At 43.9% G+C, this 21,869-nt stretch overlaps 1 protein-coding gene and 1 non-coding gene across 9 annotated transcripts in view; both read right to left on the reverse strand.

Annotated features, from left to right (window-relative positions):
• Positions 1-21,869, reverse strand: part of CCDC158 (coiled-coil domain containing 158) — a 93,503-nt gene that overhangs the window by 35,569 nt on the left and 36,065 nt on the right. For 7 of the 8 annotated variants that reach the window (XR_006606729.1, XM_045079902.1, XM_045079898.1 and 4 more), the window contains 9 exons: positions 21,607-21,721; positions 14,947-15,066; positions 12,755-12,952; positions 11,170-11,652; positions 7,924-8,113; positions 5,787-5,939; positions 3,469-3,581; positions 1,935-2,093; positions 771-863 (listed from right to left, as the gene is read on the reverse strand). Coding sequence is in view for 7 of the 8 variants with exons in the window: in XM_045079902.1 (XP_044935837.1) it covers positions 771-863; positions 1,935-2,093; positions 3,469-3,581; positions 5,787-5,939; positions 7,924-8,113; positions 11,170-11,652; positions 12,755-12,952; positions 14,947-15,066; positions 21,607-21,721 (1,624 nt within the window). In the remaining variant the exon portion in view is untranslated. The remainder of the gene's footprint in view (positions 1-770; positions 864-1,934; positions 2,094-3,468; positions 3,582-5,786; positions 5,940-7,923; positions 8,114-11,169; positions 11,653-12,754; positions 12,953-14,946; positions 15,067-21,606; positions 21,722-21,869) is intronic. The other variant, XM_045079901.1, reaches the window with a different exon arrangement.
• LOC123392086 lies at positions 4,800-4,906 on the reverse strand. Its single transcript, XR_006606748.1, has one exon. It is a non-coding gene; the product is annotated as a U6 spliceosomal RNA (small nuclear RNA).

A 21,869-nucleotide genomic window follows, 5' to 3' on the forward strand; every position in this document is an offset into this window, starting at 1 on the left:
CGCAGCATCGTGAAAAGCCCTAAAGAGGGGAAGACAGCTTGGGGTGTCGCTAGGCTGGCTTCTCGGTTTTGCCGAAGACCCCACGGTAGGCCTGGTGAACTGCTCAGCCCACGCGAGCATCTGTTACTGAGATTCTACTGTAGGGTGCCTGGGTGGCTCAGTAGGTTAGGCCTCTGCCTTCAGCTCGGGTCATGATCACAGGGTCCTGGGATCGAGCCCTGCTTCAGGCTCTCTGCTCAGCGGGGAGCCTACTCTCCGCTTCCCCATGCCTGCCTCTCTGCCTACTTGGGATCTGTCAAATAAATAAATGTCTTTTAAAAAAGGACTTTCATGTATGTCTGCAGCTTTAAAATATACTTGGAACACAGATGTATATGTACCGTTCTTAAAGAACACGCTTCTGTCGTGCAGATTAAATCATGTTTGCTTTTCCCCAAACAAGACAAACACAGCTGGGGCTTTGCACTTGCTTGACCTCCTTCTATATGGAAGATTCTTCCTCAGGCATCCTCAAGGCACCTCTGTTGCTCACCCCTCGTATTACAAACGTAACAGAGAGTACGGTGCTTTAATTTGCTACCAAACTGGTAACAGGAAAAGGATAGGTATAGAACGTAAAGATGTTTCTACAGAATTTATAATGGTTAGTTTCCGATAATGTTGAAAGTACACTTGAATGTTTCTAAGGCACATGAAGAAAACATATAAGTACATCAAAGAGTGGCACTAATTTTTGTTTAAACTATGATGGAAAAAAAAAAAGACCTCACTTTTACATCCAAAGTGTGTTGAAGTTTTAGGCGCACAGACTCTTGCTCCTGACGCTGTATGATATCTTGACATTCTGCAAACTGCAAAGATGCCTGTGATCAAGGAACCACAGGTGGTTTAGCCTCTGTTCTTTGCACGTTTTGATTAATCTATAAATAACTGATTTGCTAGCTCTTAAAGAGAACTTCCCCCACTCTTAGCACACTAACTTGCATTTATCTATTTATTTTATTCAATAAACTCAGAACAATTGGAGGCCCTGGCTTTATTCTCTGTATCTCCAGCATGTATACAACATTTAGTACATGAAGGGCATTCAAGAGAATGAAAAAACAGGATGAAATGAGCAAAGAGCTTTAACAATATAAAATATATAGAGAGAGACACACACATACAATAACAATATAAAATACACACACACACACACACACACACACACACACATACACACAGAGAAATAACAACTGAAATTCACTGAGTCAATTTTTTAAAATTTGGTTTTAAAACCAAAGTTGACACAGGTGGGATCACAGATCATTTTACCACCAAGGCTCTGATTTCTTAAGAATCAAGGACTAGTCTGGGTATATTTTTAGCCTTTCAGAGTTCTCGGGTGACAAAAAGATTTATTCCTCTCTGATGAATGGTAACTACAAATACAATGTCATAAATCCTTCTCATTTTTTTTTTTTTTTTTTTACCTTCTGACACTTCGTGGTAATTCTTCTCATTCTTTAAGCTGTGTTTACTGCCTGCATTTTCTGGACCCCAACAAATGTCAAACATCAGCATTACACTATCATTTTATTGATATCATTAACAGACTGTATTCTACCTAGTGTTCAAGTCGTTCTGTGGCAGTTAGTTAGACTGGAGACATTCTTATTTCTTCAGTCTACTGAGGACATCAGGAGCATCTCTTGTCTCATACCTTGGTGCCCCTAGTGACTGTGTTAGCTCCAAAAAGAGAATTTGGCAAAATGTTATCATTATAACTATGTTTTAAAGCACAGAAGAGCCTTCTCCATAGGTAATGGTTTTTCCTTGTGCTAGGTGACTGTGGTATAATAGAGATTTGGTTCATATCAACATGGGGCTTTGATACAGAGCTAGTCTACTTAATAGCTATGTAGCTGATAATTACACCTTTAGTTAATAACTACCTTATCAAGGGCAACTTCCATATTTGCGACCTTTTCTTTCAAGCGTCGTTCCTGGGATCTCAGGACCTCTAGTTCTCCCGCCATCTTGTTTTTTTCTGTTGCAACAGTACTCAGTTCCTGGCTTAATTTATTCTTCTCTTCTTTTAGAAAATGCTTTTCCTGTAATGAGAGAGGAAAAAATATCAGAAATAATATGCTGATTTAGGTGCCCTGATGTGATGGAAATATGAAACTTGCATAGAGGCCTGAACTGTAGTTCAACTCATACGCCATTTAATTGCTTTGGAGTTGGAGCTGGGAACTGTTGGAATTGTTACCACGGACTCTTATATTTTTATCACTACTGGTATTATTACTTCTTCTTAAATCTTCATAAATCTTATTAAATCTTTGATAAAACCTACAAAACACGTCATAACTGTGTTGCATAAAAAGAGATAGCATGATGGTGGATTGAGATTGAGTAATCATACATTCAACTTTACTGAAATTTGTTCAAAATGACAAAAGAGATTTAAAGAAGATGGCTTTATTTGAAAGCTTTGGGGGGCTTCTATTTTGTTTCAAGGTTGAATATTCATTTCACAAATGCCTACTGCAGACCCCAAAAAGATGGGGCCCACGGTTCCTGCCCTCAAGGTCCAGTGATACGAATGTTCTTATTGATCTACTTCTGGAAGAGTCTTTGGTATTCAACAAAATCTCACTGAAATTCATACACATTCCTCTAAAAAAAAAATCATGGACTAGGGAGACAACAAGAAATGCACAGTAGTCAAGTAACCTCAACTGCTTGAGTCTGTATTTGTTTCTTTGAGAAAATGTATAATGTAAACAAGGTAGATGGGGCTGTTGCTATAATAATCCTTTTGGATGGAAATAATTGTTTTTTTCTGATTAGTTAGACAGAAAAGGCTTCAGAAAGAAAGATAAATGTGACAAGTTGTCTCCCTTCTGTTTGAAAGTCTGTGGGTTTTGATGAATCCTGTCCTCTGGGTGGAGGCGGGCACTGGTGATGACCGCAGGCAGGGACCCCTTGTGCCTAAGATTTCCCACGGGGGATGAGAATAAGCATGGCTTTAGGTCCCAAATGAGCAAAGGAGAAAAAAAAAAAAAAACAACAAATTTAGGATAAGAGAAAAGGAGGGAAGAAAAAAACAGGAAAAAACCTGAAAAAGGAAATAACTCAGTCCGAATGCTGAGGGGTCTGCACAAACACGTGCCTTTGTACATACGCACAGTCCGGCAGAGCACAGTGATTTCAAGAACCCACACATCACATTATTTCAGAATGCACAGATCAAATAAAATCATTCTGTCTCTACCAGGAAAGTCCTTTTGCCCATTTTCTGCATTGAAAACACGAGCTCTTTCAAGGTCCTACTCAAACGTTCCTTTGGAGCTTTTCCCTCATTCTCTTGGTCAGAAAGAACCTTATGTCTCCTGTGTGCTTTGTCACTCGGCCATGTCTTCTGCCTGGCATGTATTCGAGGGGGACACACCGGCGTCCTCCACTCCGAGGACACGGACTCACCTTATTTGCGTTAGTCATTGCCTCTTCCAAAAACTGTATCTTGCTCTGCAGGGCGTCTATTTGACCTCTTTTTGCTGTGATTTGCTTCTGCATCCCCATTGCCACTTTCATAGCTGGGGAAAAAGGAAGCAAACCGCCTTCGTTTTTAAGGTTTCTAAATTTTGAGCGCCGACTATAAATTGATGGTTAAATATTGGGACATGGGGACACGATTCTCCAAGGCACCTGGACAGTTTTCAGCAATTGCTCCGAGATTTGGAGCTGAAACTCATGTTTTGTGATTTCCTTCCTATTGGTATTAATTTCATTGACCGTAATAACTTGCCATATCGCCCAAGGTTGTAATATTGACCAAATTCATACTCACCCATATAGAAAACATATACATAAACAGTCATATAATGAATAATATATATAGTATTTTTACTAAAATAATTTTCCAGAAGTTCATATTCAAAATACCATACAGACATCTCTTACTTGTTCATATGCTATCCTATAAACATGTCACAGTGACTGTGTAAGGCATCTATTATTAAGTGATGTTTTTAAAAAGTCCTGCGATACCACAAACCATTCAATTTTCATTGCCGTGGTTACCGCATGTGTTTGGAACTCACTGCTGTTTCAACCATCACATTCGCAGCGTGGGCATATATGGAATTATTTTAGTAAAACTAGGGACAGGATGACAATGTTCAAGGCAGGCAGGAGGCAATGAGCAGTTCAGACACGGCAGGCCTCTGGAAAGATCCATGATCTATCCTCACTTGGAACTTCAGAGCCAGAGACCCATGTTGTTTTCCACAGGCAGCTGAGGAAAGAGGTTTGAAAATGCCGTGGCTTTGGGTCCCATCCAGATAGAGCATAGAGGGTGAAAAGAGAAACTGTATCATTCTTTAGAAACAAACTCTCAGAGGATAAAAGGTCTGACTTCTTGCTAAGGAGACACAGTTCCTCTAGCTGAGCTGTCCAAACAGGGCTGATGGGGCAGAGCACACGGCTTTCCTGAGGGAGCGACAGTCCGACACCATTTGCTCACCGCTCACCTCTTTCTACCGCTGCGAACAACTCTGGTCTCATTAAGCGGTCATGGTTGGCCTTCAAAACTTTCTTCAATCTCTTTAGTGTGGTCGGGGCTGTGGCCGAAATGCCTGGAGGGCACTGAGGAAAGGACTCTCTTTGGTAGTGGTGGGGGGTGCGGGGGAGTGGGGGGAGTGGGGATGGGGGCAGGGAACAGACCCCAAATGGGCTCCTGAGTGACCTCTTCAAACCCCAGCATTTTCTTGGTGTTAACCAGCAAAGGAAAAGCTGAACCTGCAAGGGAGGCACAAAATACAGAATGCTTCGAGAATCTGTGTGCTGCCTCTGGACAGGGGCCACGGTAATCTTCTCTGAATGGTTCCAGTTTTAGTATATGTGCTGCTGAAGCGGGCACAGAAATCAATCTTTTGACATTAAAAAATATTGAGAAATTAAAAAAAAATAGACTTTACTTAGCTTAATGTTTATTCTTTTTTTTTCAAAGATTTTATTTATTTATTTGACAGAGATCACAAGTAGACAGAGAGGCAGGCAGAGAGAGAGGAGGAAGCAGGCTCCCCACTGAGCAGAGAGCCCGATGTGGGGCTCAATCCCAAGGCCCTGAGATCATGACCCGAGTCAAATGTAGAGGCTTAACCCAATGAGCCACCCAGGTGCCCCTAGATTAATGTTTATTCATATATATTCATACTCATTTATATATACAGCTGTACCAACATCGATATGAATGATACAAGACCACAGAGAGCCTTCTCTCTCAGAATTAATACGGGCAGCAGGAGACAAAGGGAACAATGGGGTTAAGTGGTGACCAGGGACCACTTATTCCGGCAGCTCAATTCCCAGGGCTTTATCCCATTTTTACCACAGAGAAAGAATCAGGAACTGACAGCCACAGACTTAGAGTTTATCTTGATAATGAACATGGGAAAAATAAGGGGATGAATGAAAATCATCGGTAACTTGTATTTCAAGCAACGGTTCCTTAAGAGTAATTAATTGGCACTTACAGACGGTGAGATCTGTTAGAAATTACTGAAACAGCCACAGGAAAAGACTCCGATACTTTAGGGATTAAACGAAGCACATGGCCTTTTCCCTAAAAAACCCTGAGCAGAATGTCTGCTCTCTGACACCTGGCATGGGTGCCCCTCGCTGTGTCTCCCACAGGGTGCGGCACCCAGAAGAGGCGGCGCGTGGCGTGTCCAGGTCTGTGCTTTAGTAAGTCTAGACCAGTGGAGTTAGAAGCAGGAATAAAATCCAGTAAAGCCTACCATGACCATCGGATCCTTCCATCGACTTCAACGTATTTCTCGTTTGTTCAAGTTCAGACTGTGCGGACTTCAGCTGCATTTTCAGCTTGTTTGTAGTAGCTTCCATTTCCTCAGTTTTGTTTCGGAAATTCCTTTTTAAGACATCGTAGTCCTCTGTAGCGTGCGGTAATAACCGATGGTTACTTTCGTCTATGCCACTGCATGAGGCGTACCTTACTTGTAGCTAATGATCACAGAGCTGTAGAGCTGAAAGACACCCCTTTAGCGACACCATCATTCGTTAGAGAAACCAGATGTGCGGTCACTTTCCTGAGCGGACCCTCCTCCTTTACCCCTGACGAGTCACCGTTTTCTCCCACCCGGCACAACTGGCTCACACCAGACGCACCTTTCTTGGGTGGTCACACCTACAACAGATCTCGCCGCCACCTGTAAGGAGGTGTCGCTAAGACATGCTAAGTACCCGGAGGCTGCCACGTGTTCTGTCTTTTCAGCTCAGTAATTATTAGAGTACTTGGCACGAACTCATCGTTCTACACAAGAACACACCCCCCACACCTACTCACCTTTTTATATACTTCTATACGGTAGACTCACACATACAGGGGACAGAGAGAGCCAAGGCCTCTTCGCTGCGATCTGTCTACCCAGACGTGTCCATGTGGCTGTCCCAGCACCACCCACACCGGCTGTCTCAGATGGGCTGGAGCTCACCCTCCGGCCCTCAAGCCTGCTCCTCCGAATGCTTTCTCTCTCTCGGTTGCTGTGACCAGCGCACCATTCTCCCAACACCACAGACCTAAAGCCTGAAGGCCGCACACAACTCCTCTAAATACTCTTCATTCTTTCTCTCATTTTCACTGCCACTGTCTTGGTTCAAGTTTTCATGGCTCCCTGGGGCCACTGCTGGATCCCTTCTAACTGGCTGGCCTCTGGCCCTACAGTCTTGCCTTTCTCTATTTACCTGCCAAGACACTTGTCCTTTCAAAACGTACATTTGATGACAATAATCTCCTACTTAATGTCTCTTGCTGGCTCCGCACTGTCTGGCTCTGCCCGTCTCTTCTGCATCATTTCTCAGCCCTGGTTCCTCTGCACTTTTACTCAAGTGCTTCTGAGGTCACATTGTTATTTCAGGCCTCGTGCTTTTGCCCACGATGTTCTCTCTGCGGGGCTGCGCTCCCACCTCCTTTCTTTTTTACCTGCCAAATCCCTTTTCTTCCCACACGTTAGCAGAGGAGGTGTGAGTCCTACAGCAGACTCTCCTCCATCTGCACCCAGCACCCCGGCCTCACCCACCGTCCGGTGACCCATTCTCTAGAGCTCTGGCTCGCAGCTAGCCGGGACCCTCACTCTTGTGCTCCCAGGGCCTGTGGCAGTGTCTGGCCTAGTAAATGCTCAGGCATCCTTGACTCTGTGTGTGTGTGTGTGTGTGTGTGTGTGTGTGTGTATGGTAGATGACACCTGTAGCACATTACTCGTGAACTAAAAATATTTTATTTTTAAATTTAAGATCTTGATTGAGTTTTCAAGAAAGCTCCACGTCTGTTTACGATGTTGCTTCATGATGAAACCTCTCATCAAGCTATTTGACTCACAGGATTCATGGTTTCCACTTCCCTCACCCTTTTCTCGAAAACTCCATAAAGAAGGGCACCTGGGTGGCTCCATCAGTGAAGCCTCTGACTCTCGGTTTTAGCTGAGGTCACGAGCTTGGGGTTGTGAGACTGAGCCGCCTGATGGGCTCTGCGCTCAGTGGGGCGTCTGCTGCTCTCCCTCTGCCCCTCCCCCACTACACACACTTGCACTCTCTCTCTAAAATAAATAAATAAATCTTAAAAAGAAAACCCAACTCAGTCAAAAATTTCGTGGACTCTGAAGCTGACTCGAACAGTTAATGAGAGCAAGACGTGGGGGCTCTGTGAGCAGAAGCGGGATTTCGGGACAGCATGGCTCCCCGTCCAGGATGTGGGAAGAGCAGCCATGTTGCGGCCATGTTGCGGCCATGCTGTGGCCATGCTGTGGCCATGCTGCGGCCATGCTGCGGCCACGTTTCACAACAGTCCCAGCGTCCAGGCTGGATTTCCCCGGCCACGCTACTCTAGTTGTCAGCAGAACGGGAACCCAAGGAACCTACCTGTGAGGCTGTTCAACTCGCTCCTACCGGTTTTCACCTCATTTAATAACTGATCTCTCTCCTGTTTGATGTCCTTCACCGCTCGGAGCCGCTCGGAGCCCGCGTTCACCAGCTTCACCTTTTCCAGCTCCAGGTCACTCACGCGGGCCTCCAGCTCCCGTATCTTTGCATCTTTTTTATCTTTTAAAATCTAAACGTAGGGATAAATACAGAGAACAGAGTAAGAAGTAAAAAAATGTAGATGTACAAGTACTTCTGGTGGACACTGTATTGGTGTGCTCTCTGTATTTAATAGCTTTTCGCTATTTCCTAGATTATTGAGTTTTTATTTTATTATAAAACCTCAACAGTAAATGGGCAAGCAAAAGGAACACTTTACCTTTCTTTTAACCCTAGCAGCTCATTTCCAATATCGTTTGCAATAACTCTTCATTATTTCTATTCCTTTTATTTTTTTTCTTTTTTCATTCCGAAGAGGAATATACTGGGCACCTACTCTGTGCCAGGCACTACTTTACATGTTGGGACAGAGGAGGGAGCGGACGCCTGAGGGAAGGCAAGTGAGGCCCCAGGCGAGCGCCTTGCTGAGCTCTGAGTCCTAGATGTCTCACTAAACTTACTGCATCCCAGTCTTGAGCAGCAGGAAGGCCACTGTCCCCAGGGAGCTCACATTCCAGGGAGAGGAGACAGACAACCACCACCATTTAAAAGGTACTAATGAGCGACCGAAACAAGGAGCCAAAGAAGGTGGGGAACCAGGACGAACGCCGGAGGGCTCTGCATGTAAGGGGTACATGGTATGTTGACAAGAGCCCAACTGTTATTCTTATTAGAGCCTGCAACAGGGTTGGCCCTCCGCTGGTGTCTGGGAACTTGGACTTGGGAGGGTTCCCAGCACTCCAACTGATAAGGGCTCTCTGTGCCTAAACCAGTTCTGCAAACAGAATGATTTATGCAGAGCACCTGCTCTCCTTCTGGAAGCCTGGAATACTTGCCAGGCCCTGCGTGTTGGTGTGAGCAGTCCTCTGCATGAAAACCCTGGGGACTGGGTCTCCAATGAGCGGCCCTGGTCGGCAACATGTGACACGCAGTCTCGGACTCTTGCTGGGGGAGGGAAGCGCGTCCTCCGTGACTCTGCAGGACAGGACTTCGGGAAGCCTGTGCCTCACTTCCTCCATGGATCTTTGCCCGTTGCTGACTTTGCTTTTTATTATTTCCCGGTAATAAACTCTACCCAGGAGCACAACTACATGCTGAGTCCTGTGAGTCGTCCCAACAAATGGCTGAACCTGGGGGTAGTCTTGGGGACCCTGACCCTCTCTGCTGGGCAGAAACCTCACAGAGGGAGGTAAAGAAGCAAGTGATGTGACAGGATCAGGGACAGCTCTAGGCACAGGTAGTGTGTTCAGGGAACAGCAAGGCCATGAGAATGGCTGGCAGAAACCAGAATGTGCTATCCCAAACATGCCTCTTTGGCATAAGAATTATTTTGAGCTGATTATTTTGAGAAATAGCAGGCACAGGGAAAGGTCTGAAAACAGAGGGTGCACTTTAAGGGATACTCAGACTTGTAAAGGAAGTCTCCATTTATAAGGATGTCTCTCGGGAAAGGAAGGATGACTAAATTATAAGAGAATCTTATCAATGGGGAAAGCATGCCTTCAATCTACAGACCAAACCTCCTTCCTTTATCCATAGTTTTCCTAGTCACCTTCCCATGGCTTCTCTCCCACACCCTTCTTTTGGCTAAAGATGGTATTTAAGCCTGAATTCTAAGCCACCTCTCTGAGTTACTAATTTTCCTGGGTTTCTCACTTGTATAGATGAGCGTCATTGACTGGTTTTAAGATTTTACTTATTTGGGGCACCTGGGTGGCTCAGTGGGTTAAAGCTGCTGCCTTCGGCTCAGGTCATGATCTCAGGTTCCTGGGATGGAGTCCCACATTGGGCTCTCTGCTCAGCAGGGGGCCTGCTTCCCTTCATCTCTCTCTGCCTGCCTCTCTGCCTACTTGTGATCTCTGTCTGTCAAATAAATAAATAAAATCTTTGAAAAAAAAAAGATTTTATGTATTTGAGAGAAAGATTTTATTTATTTATTTGTGAGAGAGAGTGCACATATGAGCAGGGGGAGGGGCAGATGGAAGAGAGGAGGGAGCAGCAGACCCCCCCCCCCAGCAAGGGGCCAGAGAGGACTCAATCCCGGGACTCTGAATCATGACCTGAGCCAAAGGCAGACACTTAACCAACTGAGTCACCCATGCATCCCCTATGAGATACATTTATTAATAAACTTCTTTGTTCTTCTCTTGTTGATGTGTCTTGGTTACTGAGAATTTAGAAAGACAGATGGAGAAGGATTTCTCCTGCTCTACATTGGAGTGGACGAGCATGAGGAGGAAGTAGTCAGACATAAAGTCAGAGAGGGAGCCATGGGCAGGACAATGTAAGGATGTGAAAGTTCATCCTGAGTGAGACAAGCCATTGGAGAGTTTTCAACATGGGAGTGATAAAATGTCACATTTTAAAATCTAATTTGGGCTGCTGTGTGAAACATAAACAGTGGTAAGGGTGAAAGTAGGTGTGTTACATTCCCACCAACGTACAGGAGTAGAGCCCAATGTGGGGCCTGAACTCACGACCCTGAGATCAAGACCGGAGCAGAAATCTACAGTTGGATGCTTAACTGACTGAGCCACCCAGGCGCCCTGCATGTTCTTTTTCTCCACAACCCTGTCAACACCTGGTGGAGATGGGTGTCTTCTCTACGCTACGTGCCCAAGTCCAAGTCAGTGTTGTACGGAAGAGCTGAACTGCTATCTTGTATACCTGAAACAAATACGATGAACTATGTTAACTTCTTTTGTTTCACAGATACAGAAGCCAAGATTGGAAGCAGTGTAGTCGGTGAGTGGTGAGGGATAGGTTTCAGTGCGAGGTCTGTCTGGGAGGGAGGAACTGCTTCAGACTATGGGATCAGAAATGGCTTCATGAGGAAACTGGATTTTCTGACGTTTTCTTCTTTCGTGCTGGCAGTCCCGAACCATTTCAGGGCCACCCACTCCTTTCAGAATCAAATAAAGGGATGGATCCTTTCTCACAAAAACACACAGATGGCACCAATACCTTCAAACCATCTCAGAGGGTCCACAGGCCGTCCTCACGGAGCCCCTCTTTAGTGACTTAAGTCAACTTCCTCTTGAGGGTAAAGACATTTCAGAAGCTAAACTGCCCCAACCCTCTACAGACCTTGAACTCCTGGAGCTCCAGCCTCCTGTCACTGATCTCCTTCTCCAGCTGAGCCTTTTCCACTTGCATGGCGCCTGCCGTCCGCCCGTGCTGGCCAACCAGCTGGGTCATGTTCTCAATCTGCTGGCGCAAAATCTCGATCACCTTGTCCTTCTCTGCCATCTGTAGCCGGAGGGCCTCACACTCGGTCTGCACGTTCCTGAGGTGGTCGCCCTCGGTTTTCAGGTGCTGCAGCTCCTGCAATTTCAGGTCCACCCGGGACCGCAGCTTCGTGATCTCTGAATTGGTGGCCTCGATGGCTCTCTCCTTCTCCTGCAGGGAAGCGGTCAGGTCCGATACAGTCCTCTCGGAGCTCTCCAGGGTCATCTTCTTGGCCGTCAACTCTTCTACCACTTTGCGGAGCATCTCTTTGGTGGATTCAAGCTGAGCAGTCAAGGAAGACACCTTCTCTAGACTTTCATTCTTGCCCTGAATCGCTGCCATCTGATTGTGGGAGAGAAAGAAATTTTCATGTATTTGGGCAGATAGATGAGTTTAAAACAAGTTAGCTCACAAACATGAAATCACGAATCCGATAATAGCGACTTAGACTAACTCAAATCGTTCTGCTGTCACGGCTCTGTGCAGACCACAGACCAACTTAAGTTAATTAGACCGAGGTGGAGAGAGTCATTAAGTAATAATGCTGCTCTAGAATGGCGTTCTTGTGTGGGAGCTTGGGAAGTTTCCTTGGACGTGTTTTCTGGAGCAGTTTCAATTAGGATGGGGGAGAGGTGGCAGGGCTGAGGCTGCCGCTCTCCCTCACCATTCTCCTCCACCTTGCCCCTTAATTCTACCTCTGAGAGAAAAGTGAATAATGGCTTTCATCCAACACATGCTCACATTCTCAGGTCCTTGTCCAGAAAAGGGTAAGAATCCAACTCCCAGTGGCTTCTTTCACCAGTCTTTGTGCCCAGGTTGGGCCGAAGAGTAGGAAAGCGCTTTGCCAGGATTCTAAGCCAACACTGGCCCCTTTGGTTTGCGTTCACATTTTAGGAAGCTTACTCTTTTGTGGAATGCTTTTATGTCTCTGTGGCAATACGTGGCATTGGAACTGTGTCCTTTCAGTCCTGAAGGTTCAGGGCAGTTAATAAAGCATTCCACATTTTGCCACTAGTGCACTGAAATGGACTGCATCCACCTTGTGCTCTCGGTCTCAATCAGCCTGGGGGAAAACCAAAACCAAAAAATAAAAAAACAAAACAAAACCATCTGCTAGAACCCTTTGATCCTGCTGTTCCTCAGACCCCACCCCCCAATGGCGTGATGCTTTTCTGAAATAAGCAGCCATTAGGTTACCGATTTCTAGCAACCGGAAGACAATCTCATTAGTCAACCATGAACAAAAATGAGATGAAGCTTAACACTTTATTTAATCAGTGGTCAAAAATATAGAAATAACAGGTTTTCATTACTTGCTCAAAGAATCCTAGCTCTATTTCTAGGTCCATTCATGTTATTTAAAAAAAAGCTCGACCGGTAAACCTAAAGTCCTTTCTTCCCGGCGAGGAGACTCCTGGGGAAGCCGCCCCGTGTCCCGTCTGACCTGCCGCTCCATCTGGCCCTGACACTCGCTCTTCATGGCCTTGAGGAGGGCTTCCAGGCGCTGCACCTCCATGTTCCTGTCGTCCAGCTCCCGCCGCAGGTGGTCGATGGTGATGCTGTTGCCCGTGTCCCGGTCCCACAGACGCTTGTTCTGCTCCTTCTCCAGACTCAGCTCCTTCTCTCTTTTATGCAGGTCAGCCTACAAGAAGTGAGGTATGTCCCCCGACTTGTATGAAATAGAGTAAAACTCTTATTTTCCTTCTATCATTTTTGGAGGTTCTAGGGGATTTGAAAAGACTTTGATTTTGGAATCTTATTTTTTAATGGCTTAAGAACAATTATTTACTAGATAGAGAAGTTAACATTTTGCTTACTTATAACTTCTTGCATTACAAGTAAATCTCAGTGGACTAGACCCCGCACAATACAGAATAATATTAAGACACAATAGATTTTTAAAGTCATCCTGTTTTTGAATTTTGGATTTTCTAGCAGAGGCATTACGCCTCCCATTGAGCATGCTCCTGTAATAAAGAAACGCTCAAAAGCTTGCAAGAACAGCAATAGTGATGTGGCCGACTGCTTCAGAAATGACAGGCCAGCGTCTGGTCCTGGGAGTGGAGCACTGTGGGCTGGGAACAGAATTACCTCCCTCTTCAGTAGCGGAAAAAGGTGCACAGAGTTGACTGTTAGCAAACACTAAACAGAGTAGGAGAAACACAGACACACCGCTCTTCAAAGGACTTAGGACCCAAAGGGAAAGGTAAGACACAGACACAAAGAACAAAAGAAAAAAAAAAAAAGGACACAAAGAAAAAACAGTGGTTTTTCACCGAAGACCCAGAGTTAAGCTACAGCAGAGAGAAATCACAAAGGAAATCAAAATGCTTGGCGAAGGCATGCGAGTTGGGCCTCACCAACAGCTGGGAGGTGCCGAGAGCGGGAGGAAGGGCCTGGAAAGGGACTTGGGTGGTTTGGCGGGTGCCCGGGGCACGTGCAGAGAGAAAGGGCTGGACCGGTGACCGGGAGCTGCGTCGGGGACGGTCCCGAAACGTAGGGAGTCTGGCTTCTATGGGGAACGTCATTTTTGAATGAGGCTGACCTGACCAGAGGGATGTTTCACGAGAGGTGAGCAGGGCAGCCCTTTACGGGCCAGACAGAAGCGGGGAGAGACTGGAAGTAGGAAACCCGGTCGGGAGACGCCGCCCTGCCCTGGTGTAAGGACCGGCTTGGGGAAGGGGAAGCCGCGAGGAGGGGTTTCTGGGTCTTTCAGACAATCTGCAAGATTTTCGCATTAGAACTGAGGGCCTGAGGAGACTCGCAGTGGGGGGAAAGACTGCAGGATTATCCCCAGGTTTGGGACTTGTCACCCAGTTGCCAGCCCTGTCTTAGCGCGTGGCCCTCCAACTGCTGCCACTGCAGACAGACAGGTCCCTGTGCAGAGGGCGCTCGGCCCTACGCAGAGCCTGGGAGGGGAGGAGGGTCCTCTCCGGCACTGCTAACAGCAGGCAGGCGCCAAACACACCCTTCCCCAAATTTCCCAGCCTCTAGAACCTCTAACAGGGCACAAGTTGCTTCACTATTACTGCAATCTTATTCCTTAAAAAAGATTCTTTTTTTTTTTTTTTTTACCTAAACTTCCTTTCAAATTGTCTGTGTTTTGAATGTTATTTGGCTCTAAACTAAACACCCGATACTACCTCAATTTAGTCCAATACATTCATCTAATTGAAAGATGGGCCGGTCAAAGACTAGCTTCACCTAACTTACAAGCCGTAACTGCTTAAGGAAAAAAATAAGTAACATTTAGAATAGTACTTATATGCAAAACTTGAATATTGTCAAGATAGTTTGTTGTTTATGTATGCACAAATATTGTGTAGAATTTGTAACTTTATAAAGAAAAAGATTTTTGTGAAATACTTTGGCGAGAAACTTCCCAGAATATTTATTTACTTATTTTAAAAGGCTTGTATTTATTTATTTATTTATTTATTTGAGAGAAAATAAAAGTGCGAGAGAGCGCATGAGAGAGGAGAGGGTCAGAGGGAGAAGCAGGCTCCCCGCTGAGCAGGGAGCCCGATGCGGGACTCGATCCCAGGACTCCAGGATCATGACCTGAGCCAAAGGCAGTTGCTTAACCAACTGAGCCTCCAGGCGCCCCCAGAATTAATAGTTAGAGCACAGCCTTACCAACAGCTTTTGAAGCTGATCATCCAAATTTCCAGATTCCTGACTGAACTGGTCACGTTCCGTCCGTGCCTCGGTTAGTTCTGAGTTGGCAAGGACTAACTGCTTTTCAAGCTCTTCTATCTAAAAGGAAAGCACAAATCAATCTGACTATGTTAGTGGGGAATATAAAATAGTACAGTTTGGGGGGAACAAATGGTATTATTTTGAGGGCAAAAATAAAACCTTATTATGTTTTGCAGTTTTCTAGATTTAAGGTCTATGTAGAATTTAATTTAGCCAGGGAAATGAGCCAAAATGCAGTATTTGATGCCGTCAGATATGGGCATTGTCTGTAATCTTTTTCACATTATTCAAGATTTATTTTCTATGAATATGTGTTCTGTCATTCAGTATTTACGGAAGCTTGATGCGGCATAAATAACATTCTGTACAGCCCTCACAAATGACCTGTACTATATGTAGAAGAGCTATTTTAAGACTATCAGTGTTTCAATAACAAAAAGCATTGAACATAAAAGAACGACTGGTAGCAACAAGTTTTTCCATTATTGTCATTATTAGTCAATTTGGAAAGGATGAATGAACCTCCATATATGTATATAAATATATTAACTTAAAATTATTTTAAATTAAATACATTAACTTAAAATACTTATATACATATTATGTGTTTCCATCCTCACTTCCTTCGACTGTAAAATGGGTGACTACCAGTTTTAAAGGACTGGTATAGGAGCATTTTTCTCTCCGAGACACAGCAGCTGTTTGGTCTGTGTGACTAAGCGTGTCCGTATGTCCACACGGCAGAAGACCCGTCACTGTCAGTAGCATTCCTGCAGCCCTTGGCCTGTAGATGCAAGGTAGGCAAAGAGGGTACCATCTCAGATGACGCAGACTCCAGATTTGGACTTCAGCTGAGCCCCACACAAATTCACAATTTAGATACGGAGATATTAAAATAACGAGAACATGCTGATACTTAGTATGATCACTAAAATACTATTTCATCAGCCAGTAATAAGAAATCCTTCATAGCTACATAAATGCTAAATACCCCTTCTTACGTCAACAGGTTTCCGGATTTACTATGTCAAGAATAAAACTTACGGATTGGCTTAGAGGACAAACTGTGATGGCAATTTCTTAGAGAATATATGAGCGAGACTAATTTCTCTTGATGACTCTTATTTTTTTCTGGACCAGGGTCATTGAAGATCTTCATTTATTAATTCAGCACATATCTATGAGTTATATAAACACATACATATGCAACTACCTTTTGATAAGTGTTAAATATGAGTACATAGAATTTATGTACCTTTAACTACTCATACATATACATGACAGCTTCACATTTACCTAGAGTAGAATCGCAGCCTGTAGGAATTGGAATACACATTTTAATATTTACATTGGACATATTTTAAAAATGCCTTTATATTTGACCGTATGTTAGATATAAGTAAGTAGTTCACAAGAATTAAATGCACATAAAGCATCAGGCTACCAATAGAAACGTTAAGTTTCTAATAATCCTATAAAGAAGTTCTTGCCCTCTTGTACTCCTTTGGGGACATGTACTGAAAAAAGCCATACCACAGGTCAACCTCTGTGACACGAGGAGCTTCCTAAGAAGGACGGAGGAGTGGTTTCAGGTGATGTAGTATCTTTAGTTCTCTTATTATTGGGAAAGATCAAATCAGCACACACTTAGTAATGACATCAGGAATCAGCCCACAAACACTTCCTGTGGGTAGACAAATGTAATCAGAGAGGCAACATGACCAGGCTAAGAGTCAATCACTTTAGGTTCTGGCCCATGTTCTGTCACATGACCTCTCTGAGTCTCAAGTTTTTTTTAATCTATAATTTAAACAGAATATTCTAAATAGTCTTTCAAAGTCCTTTTAATTCTGTGTCTAATAGCTTTTTACCTGAGAAGAACAGTATTAATAAAGCTGAAATTCTATAATTTCCACCTGTTTTTGGAAACAAAATATGGTCGAAGAAACCCCATTCTGAGCTATAAAATTAATAAGAACACCTTCAGTGTGAAGAGTTACTCACATGACTAAAACATTTTCTAGTCCAAACCTGGAAAAAAAATTATTTTCTTTTTTCTTTTTTTTAAAGATTTTATTTAGTTATTTGACATAGAGAGATCACAAGCAGGCAGAGAGGCAGGCAGAGAGAGAGGAGGAAGCAGGCTCCCCGCCGAGCAGAGAGCCCGATGTGGGGCTCGATCCCAGGACCCCGGGACCATGACCTGAGCCGAAGGCAGTGGCTTAACCCACTGAGCCACCCAGGCGCCCCCAAAATTATTTTCTCTTTGAGCAAAGTATTTGTCCATGTGTTTCAAAAGCTTAAATCAAGACCTGCTATTTTGTCCATTTTCATTTTTTTAAAAAGTCCTGGGTCCCCTTTGATACCATCAGACTGGAGGGTAAAAATTCAGGAGACCAAAATTTGAAAAAGAAAAGAAAGAAAAGAACACAGAAAAAACAAAGAGCCAAGTCCCATCTCCCCACCTAAGTTTATCAAGCGTCAGAAGTTCCTCCAGACCCCTGCAGGAACATTGGCTTTGTAGTTGTCAGTACTGACTCAACTGCTATAGCTCTGCTTTTACCTTTCACTTTTTCGAGAAGAGATACTTCTGTCACTTCATCAATCAAGAAGAGAAATGGAGAGTGAAAGGGAAAACCACTGAAGTAGCAGCTGAGCTGAGCAAACAGCTGTACAGGACACTACAAAGCCTTCTGAAACGTCCAGAATAGAGACTGACAGCCGAGATAAGTAATAAAGGTTTTTTTCTTTTTCTTTTCTTTTCCAATAGCAGCACTGGTTTTCCCTTTCACCATCTATGAATCTACTTTCTGTTTTGGATCACTGAACAAGTAAGTATTTTGATCTCATTCAAATCTTGACAGTGATTTTAGAGACGTTACCAATCAAGCCGAATTGTATCTCCTGTTTTCTGTGCCCAGAAAGATGACACAGACATCGGGTACCGAGCGGTGCTGTGGGTCAGCACGGGAGTGCGTTGGCAGACTGCGCAAGGTCTGCACAGACTTTCCTGCACAGGATAGAGCTCTGGCCAGTGCTACTAAATGTTTACTTTTTGAATGTGAAATTCAGTCCCAAATGCTTTCAGAGTAGGAAAAATAAACTGAGAATCCAGATCATGAGACAGTTTTGTTGTCAAAAAGCGAAAGTTAAGAGTAAAGCCAAATCTACAGAGCCAATAGTGACAGCTTCTACTGGTCCAAGTTCGTAAAGGGGAATTCTGGAGGTTCTCCTAAAATGGGAAGAGAAGAATAGAAAAAGCATTACAGTAGAACATGTTGGTAAGCTACAACAGCTACATCTACAATTTTCTTTGAAACACAGTCTCTACTTTCATCGGTATGAAAATATTTTGTTAATCTGAAGACACACACTGCCCTCCTAAAGGACAATTTATGTTTCCTAGTTGGAAAAGTTTTGCTCAGACCTATCACGTCATCAATTCTTTTAAATAATAAGGACTTTTTTTTCCTGAAGGAGTCTGACCTCAGGTGAAAATACTAATACTGTTTCTCATAAAATATGTTGATGCGTAGTATCAACACACTCTTCTAAGTTTCTTCTCACAAAGTTCCCACTTTTAATCACAGCTTTTATGTGTTATCTTCTTTGATTTTTTTTCCTTAATGCTATTTGGGTAGTATATACTAATACACTCACTAATAAAATCTATTTTATTTTCTATTTTAGCAATGTAAAGTCAAGGTATATGAAAATGCAAGAAATTAAAACAAGGATTTGTGGTTTTTAGATTTTATATTCATTATAACAAAAACATCTCATAGCAATGGAATATTTCATGACTTCCAAATGGAATCCTTTTGTTAACTCGCTTGATTTTTCACATATATTGATGACATTTCAGTCCAAAGTCCTTTCAAGTCTGTATTAACCGGACAAGATAATCTCCTCTCAGCGCTCCCTGACTAGAGGGAGTTCCTAGTAAGAGCGTAGTTAACCGCCACCTTGCTGCCAACTCCACGTTTTCAATGTTGCTATGAATCTCACCAACCTAGATTACAAGCAGCTGATGTAATAGGTGCTCCTTATTTTTATTAAATGTTGCCTATTTAAGACTGACAAAAGTATTGGTGACCCGCTATTTACATCAGAGCAAGATAAGATAATGATTTCAACATGCTATCTGTCTCTACCATCATATGTCCATATCCATATATATATATAAAACCATATATCCTCACATATAACCATATAACCATATATCCTCACAACATTCATATGCAAAAGGCTGCAGTCATTCCTCTGGATGCTTATGCTTCTACATGCCAGAGAGATAAAAGTTCATAAAAACTCAAAAGCTGTTTGTGTGTTCTTTAGCTGTCCCGTATTCAGTATTCGTTAGAATTTCCCCCAGGCTCAAATTCAGAGCTGAGTGGCGCAGTATATTGACGGTGCGTCGGTTAGCGAACGGTGCTAGCTTACGGGGGTGGGGGGGGGTCCTTTTTCCAAGCACCATTACCAAGGAGAGCTCGAGCTCCTTCAAATTAGGTAAGAAGACACAGTGAGCTGAGTTTTGTTTAGGACGTCACAGCTTTTCAAAGGGTTTAATTTGCCAATAAACAACGAATAGTTAACCTTTTCAGAACAGGTTGAACAGTGCTGAGCCTCAGTCACTGTGGTGGACTAGAACACACCAGCTCCCCATTTCCTCTCTCGCTGTCGGACTGCCCGTGCTCGCTTTTGCCGAGGTGCCCACCTCTAGGAGACTGACTACCCGAGCCTCCTTCATCCCCTGCTGCACTGGAAGCATCCCCATCCTGCGGGGCGGGATCAAGACCTCTTGATCTGGGGCAGGCCTGGTCTGCCTAGAAAGGGGTGCCACTCCTACTATTAATCTTCAGGGGGAAAGCTCGCCCTGAGAAAAGAAATTAGACCACAAAAAGCAGGCCTTGGAGAAGCAGAAAAGAACAAATGTTTCTCTTTGGGCTTCCGCTTCTTGGTTTAGCCTTTAAAACAGTCTAAGGTTCCTGAAGGCTACCCTTATACGCGGCAGGGTGTCGGAAATGACCTTGACAAAGGATTTAGGCTAAGAGCTAAATCCCTTCTAGGACGGGAGTCCTATGCAAACCGCCACCTGCCGGTATTAGTTCAGTCGGTATCAAACCAGCATCTGAAGAGAACCAAGAGCCAGGATCCCCCACGTGACAGGAGTAAACATTGTTCTAAGAAACTTGCCTCAGTCCTATGTGTGTAGCAGAGCCTAAAGTAGGCTATTTCTTGCTGTGGGTAGTGATCAAAAATGCTGGAAAGCCACTGTGGCAGGGGATCCAAATCTCGTAACTGAGGTTATGTGGTTTCACATACTCTTTATTGCTCAGACTTCAGTAAAGCGCTGTCTAAATGATTTTAGCGGTGCCGCAGGGAATGAAGGTTGAGGTTTCACATTCTGGGCTTGAACTGGAGAGCCGAGGGGGAAGAGCCCCCTCCTGTGGCCATCACAGGACTCACAGGGGCCCCTGAACAAAGCTGCCCAAGGGACGGCAAAGGTCTGGAAGAATCAGAGCTGCGCTAGTCAGCTGCTTCTTCCCATGGGAAGCTTTTTTCTTGTCCTGTTCCCCTGTAGAACGGGGCAATTTTTTTAGAGGAAATCTGTTAACTTCCTTATATTCTATTTCTTCCAAATCAGCTCGGTGTGAGAAGGGGGCTAAAAGTAATGGTTAGCGCAGGAGGCTCTCTGTATTAGAGTTTGTCTTCCAAACGGAGTCAATTTGGAGAGGAAAGGTGGTGTTCACAAAGCAGGGCACGGGCATCGCTGGCGTGAACTGGGCTGCCCCGGGGAAGCAGGCAGGACGGCGGGCACCCCTCCCACAGGGAGTGGAGAACGCCCGCGCCTCTGAATGGGAGCCCTCTGCTTGTTTCTTAGGGTCTCTACTGCTTTACACATGCTTGCGATTAACAACAAAAAAGCCCTGGGTAAGTGGTGGATAACCATAGCGAACTTCTCCTCTTTAGCTATGGAAAGTGAGAGAATAAAAGCAACAGAATATCAAATTTTGAAGTTTTTAAAGGGTTTAAGAGAAATTGTGTGATGAAAGTCGCAGATTTATCATCCCAATTATTTTTTATTTAGACTAAACTTATTAATTCGGTTTGCCAGCCACATGGTGATTAAATCTGGGAGTTGAAGTAAGACCTGAGAGGTAGGCCCTCAAGTACTGAGTAGTAGGGAGACTGCCCCGTTCCAAAAGGTTTGTTGGAGCTAAGCCTGTACAAAAAATTTAAGCGCTCTTATTTTTAACTTATTTTTTTAGAAACTTACTTGAAGTATGCAAAACTTTTTTTCCACAAATGAATTAATTTGGGCAAATAATTTGAATTAAAATTATTTATAATTTTTCATCAGATGCAGCGTTCAATAATTCATCAGTGCATATAACACCCAGAGCCCATCACATCGCAAGCCCTCTTTAAAAATCATTTGTGATTTAACATATAGATATTTGGCAAACTCCTGCTCCATCTTAAAAGCTGCTTTTAATTTGACATTACTCTGATGCCTCATTTTCAAATAAGCTATTAAAAGTTTGGAACCGAATCTGTGCAGAATAGTGTGTGGACGGCCAAATCTGACCTCACCTTGTCTTCGTACATCCTCTTGGCCTCCCTTAACTCAGAACGTAGCTGAGAAACAGTAGATTCCAGATCGCTGAGCTGACGCATGTACATTGAATTCTGGTTTCTTGCTTGTTCTCTAAGAAGAGTTTGAAAGGGGGGGAAAGCAAACAGCAAACTAAGCAGAAGTGTGAAATCTACGCGCACGCCAGCACTTAGACACGGCCACTAGTTCTTTTACATCATATAACTAGGTCAAAAATCTTTTATTTTTCCAAAATAGCTTC

The sequence above is a fragment of the Mustela putorius genome, unplaced genomic scaffold (assembly GCF_011764305.1).
Source record: "Mustela putorius furo isolate JIRA1106 unplaced genomic scaffold, ASM1176430v1.1 tig00000430_pilon_pilon_pilon, whole genome shotgun sequence".
Taxonomy (NCBI): Eukaryota; Metazoa; Chordata; class Mammalia; order Carnivora; family Mustelidae; genus Mustela; species Mustela putorius.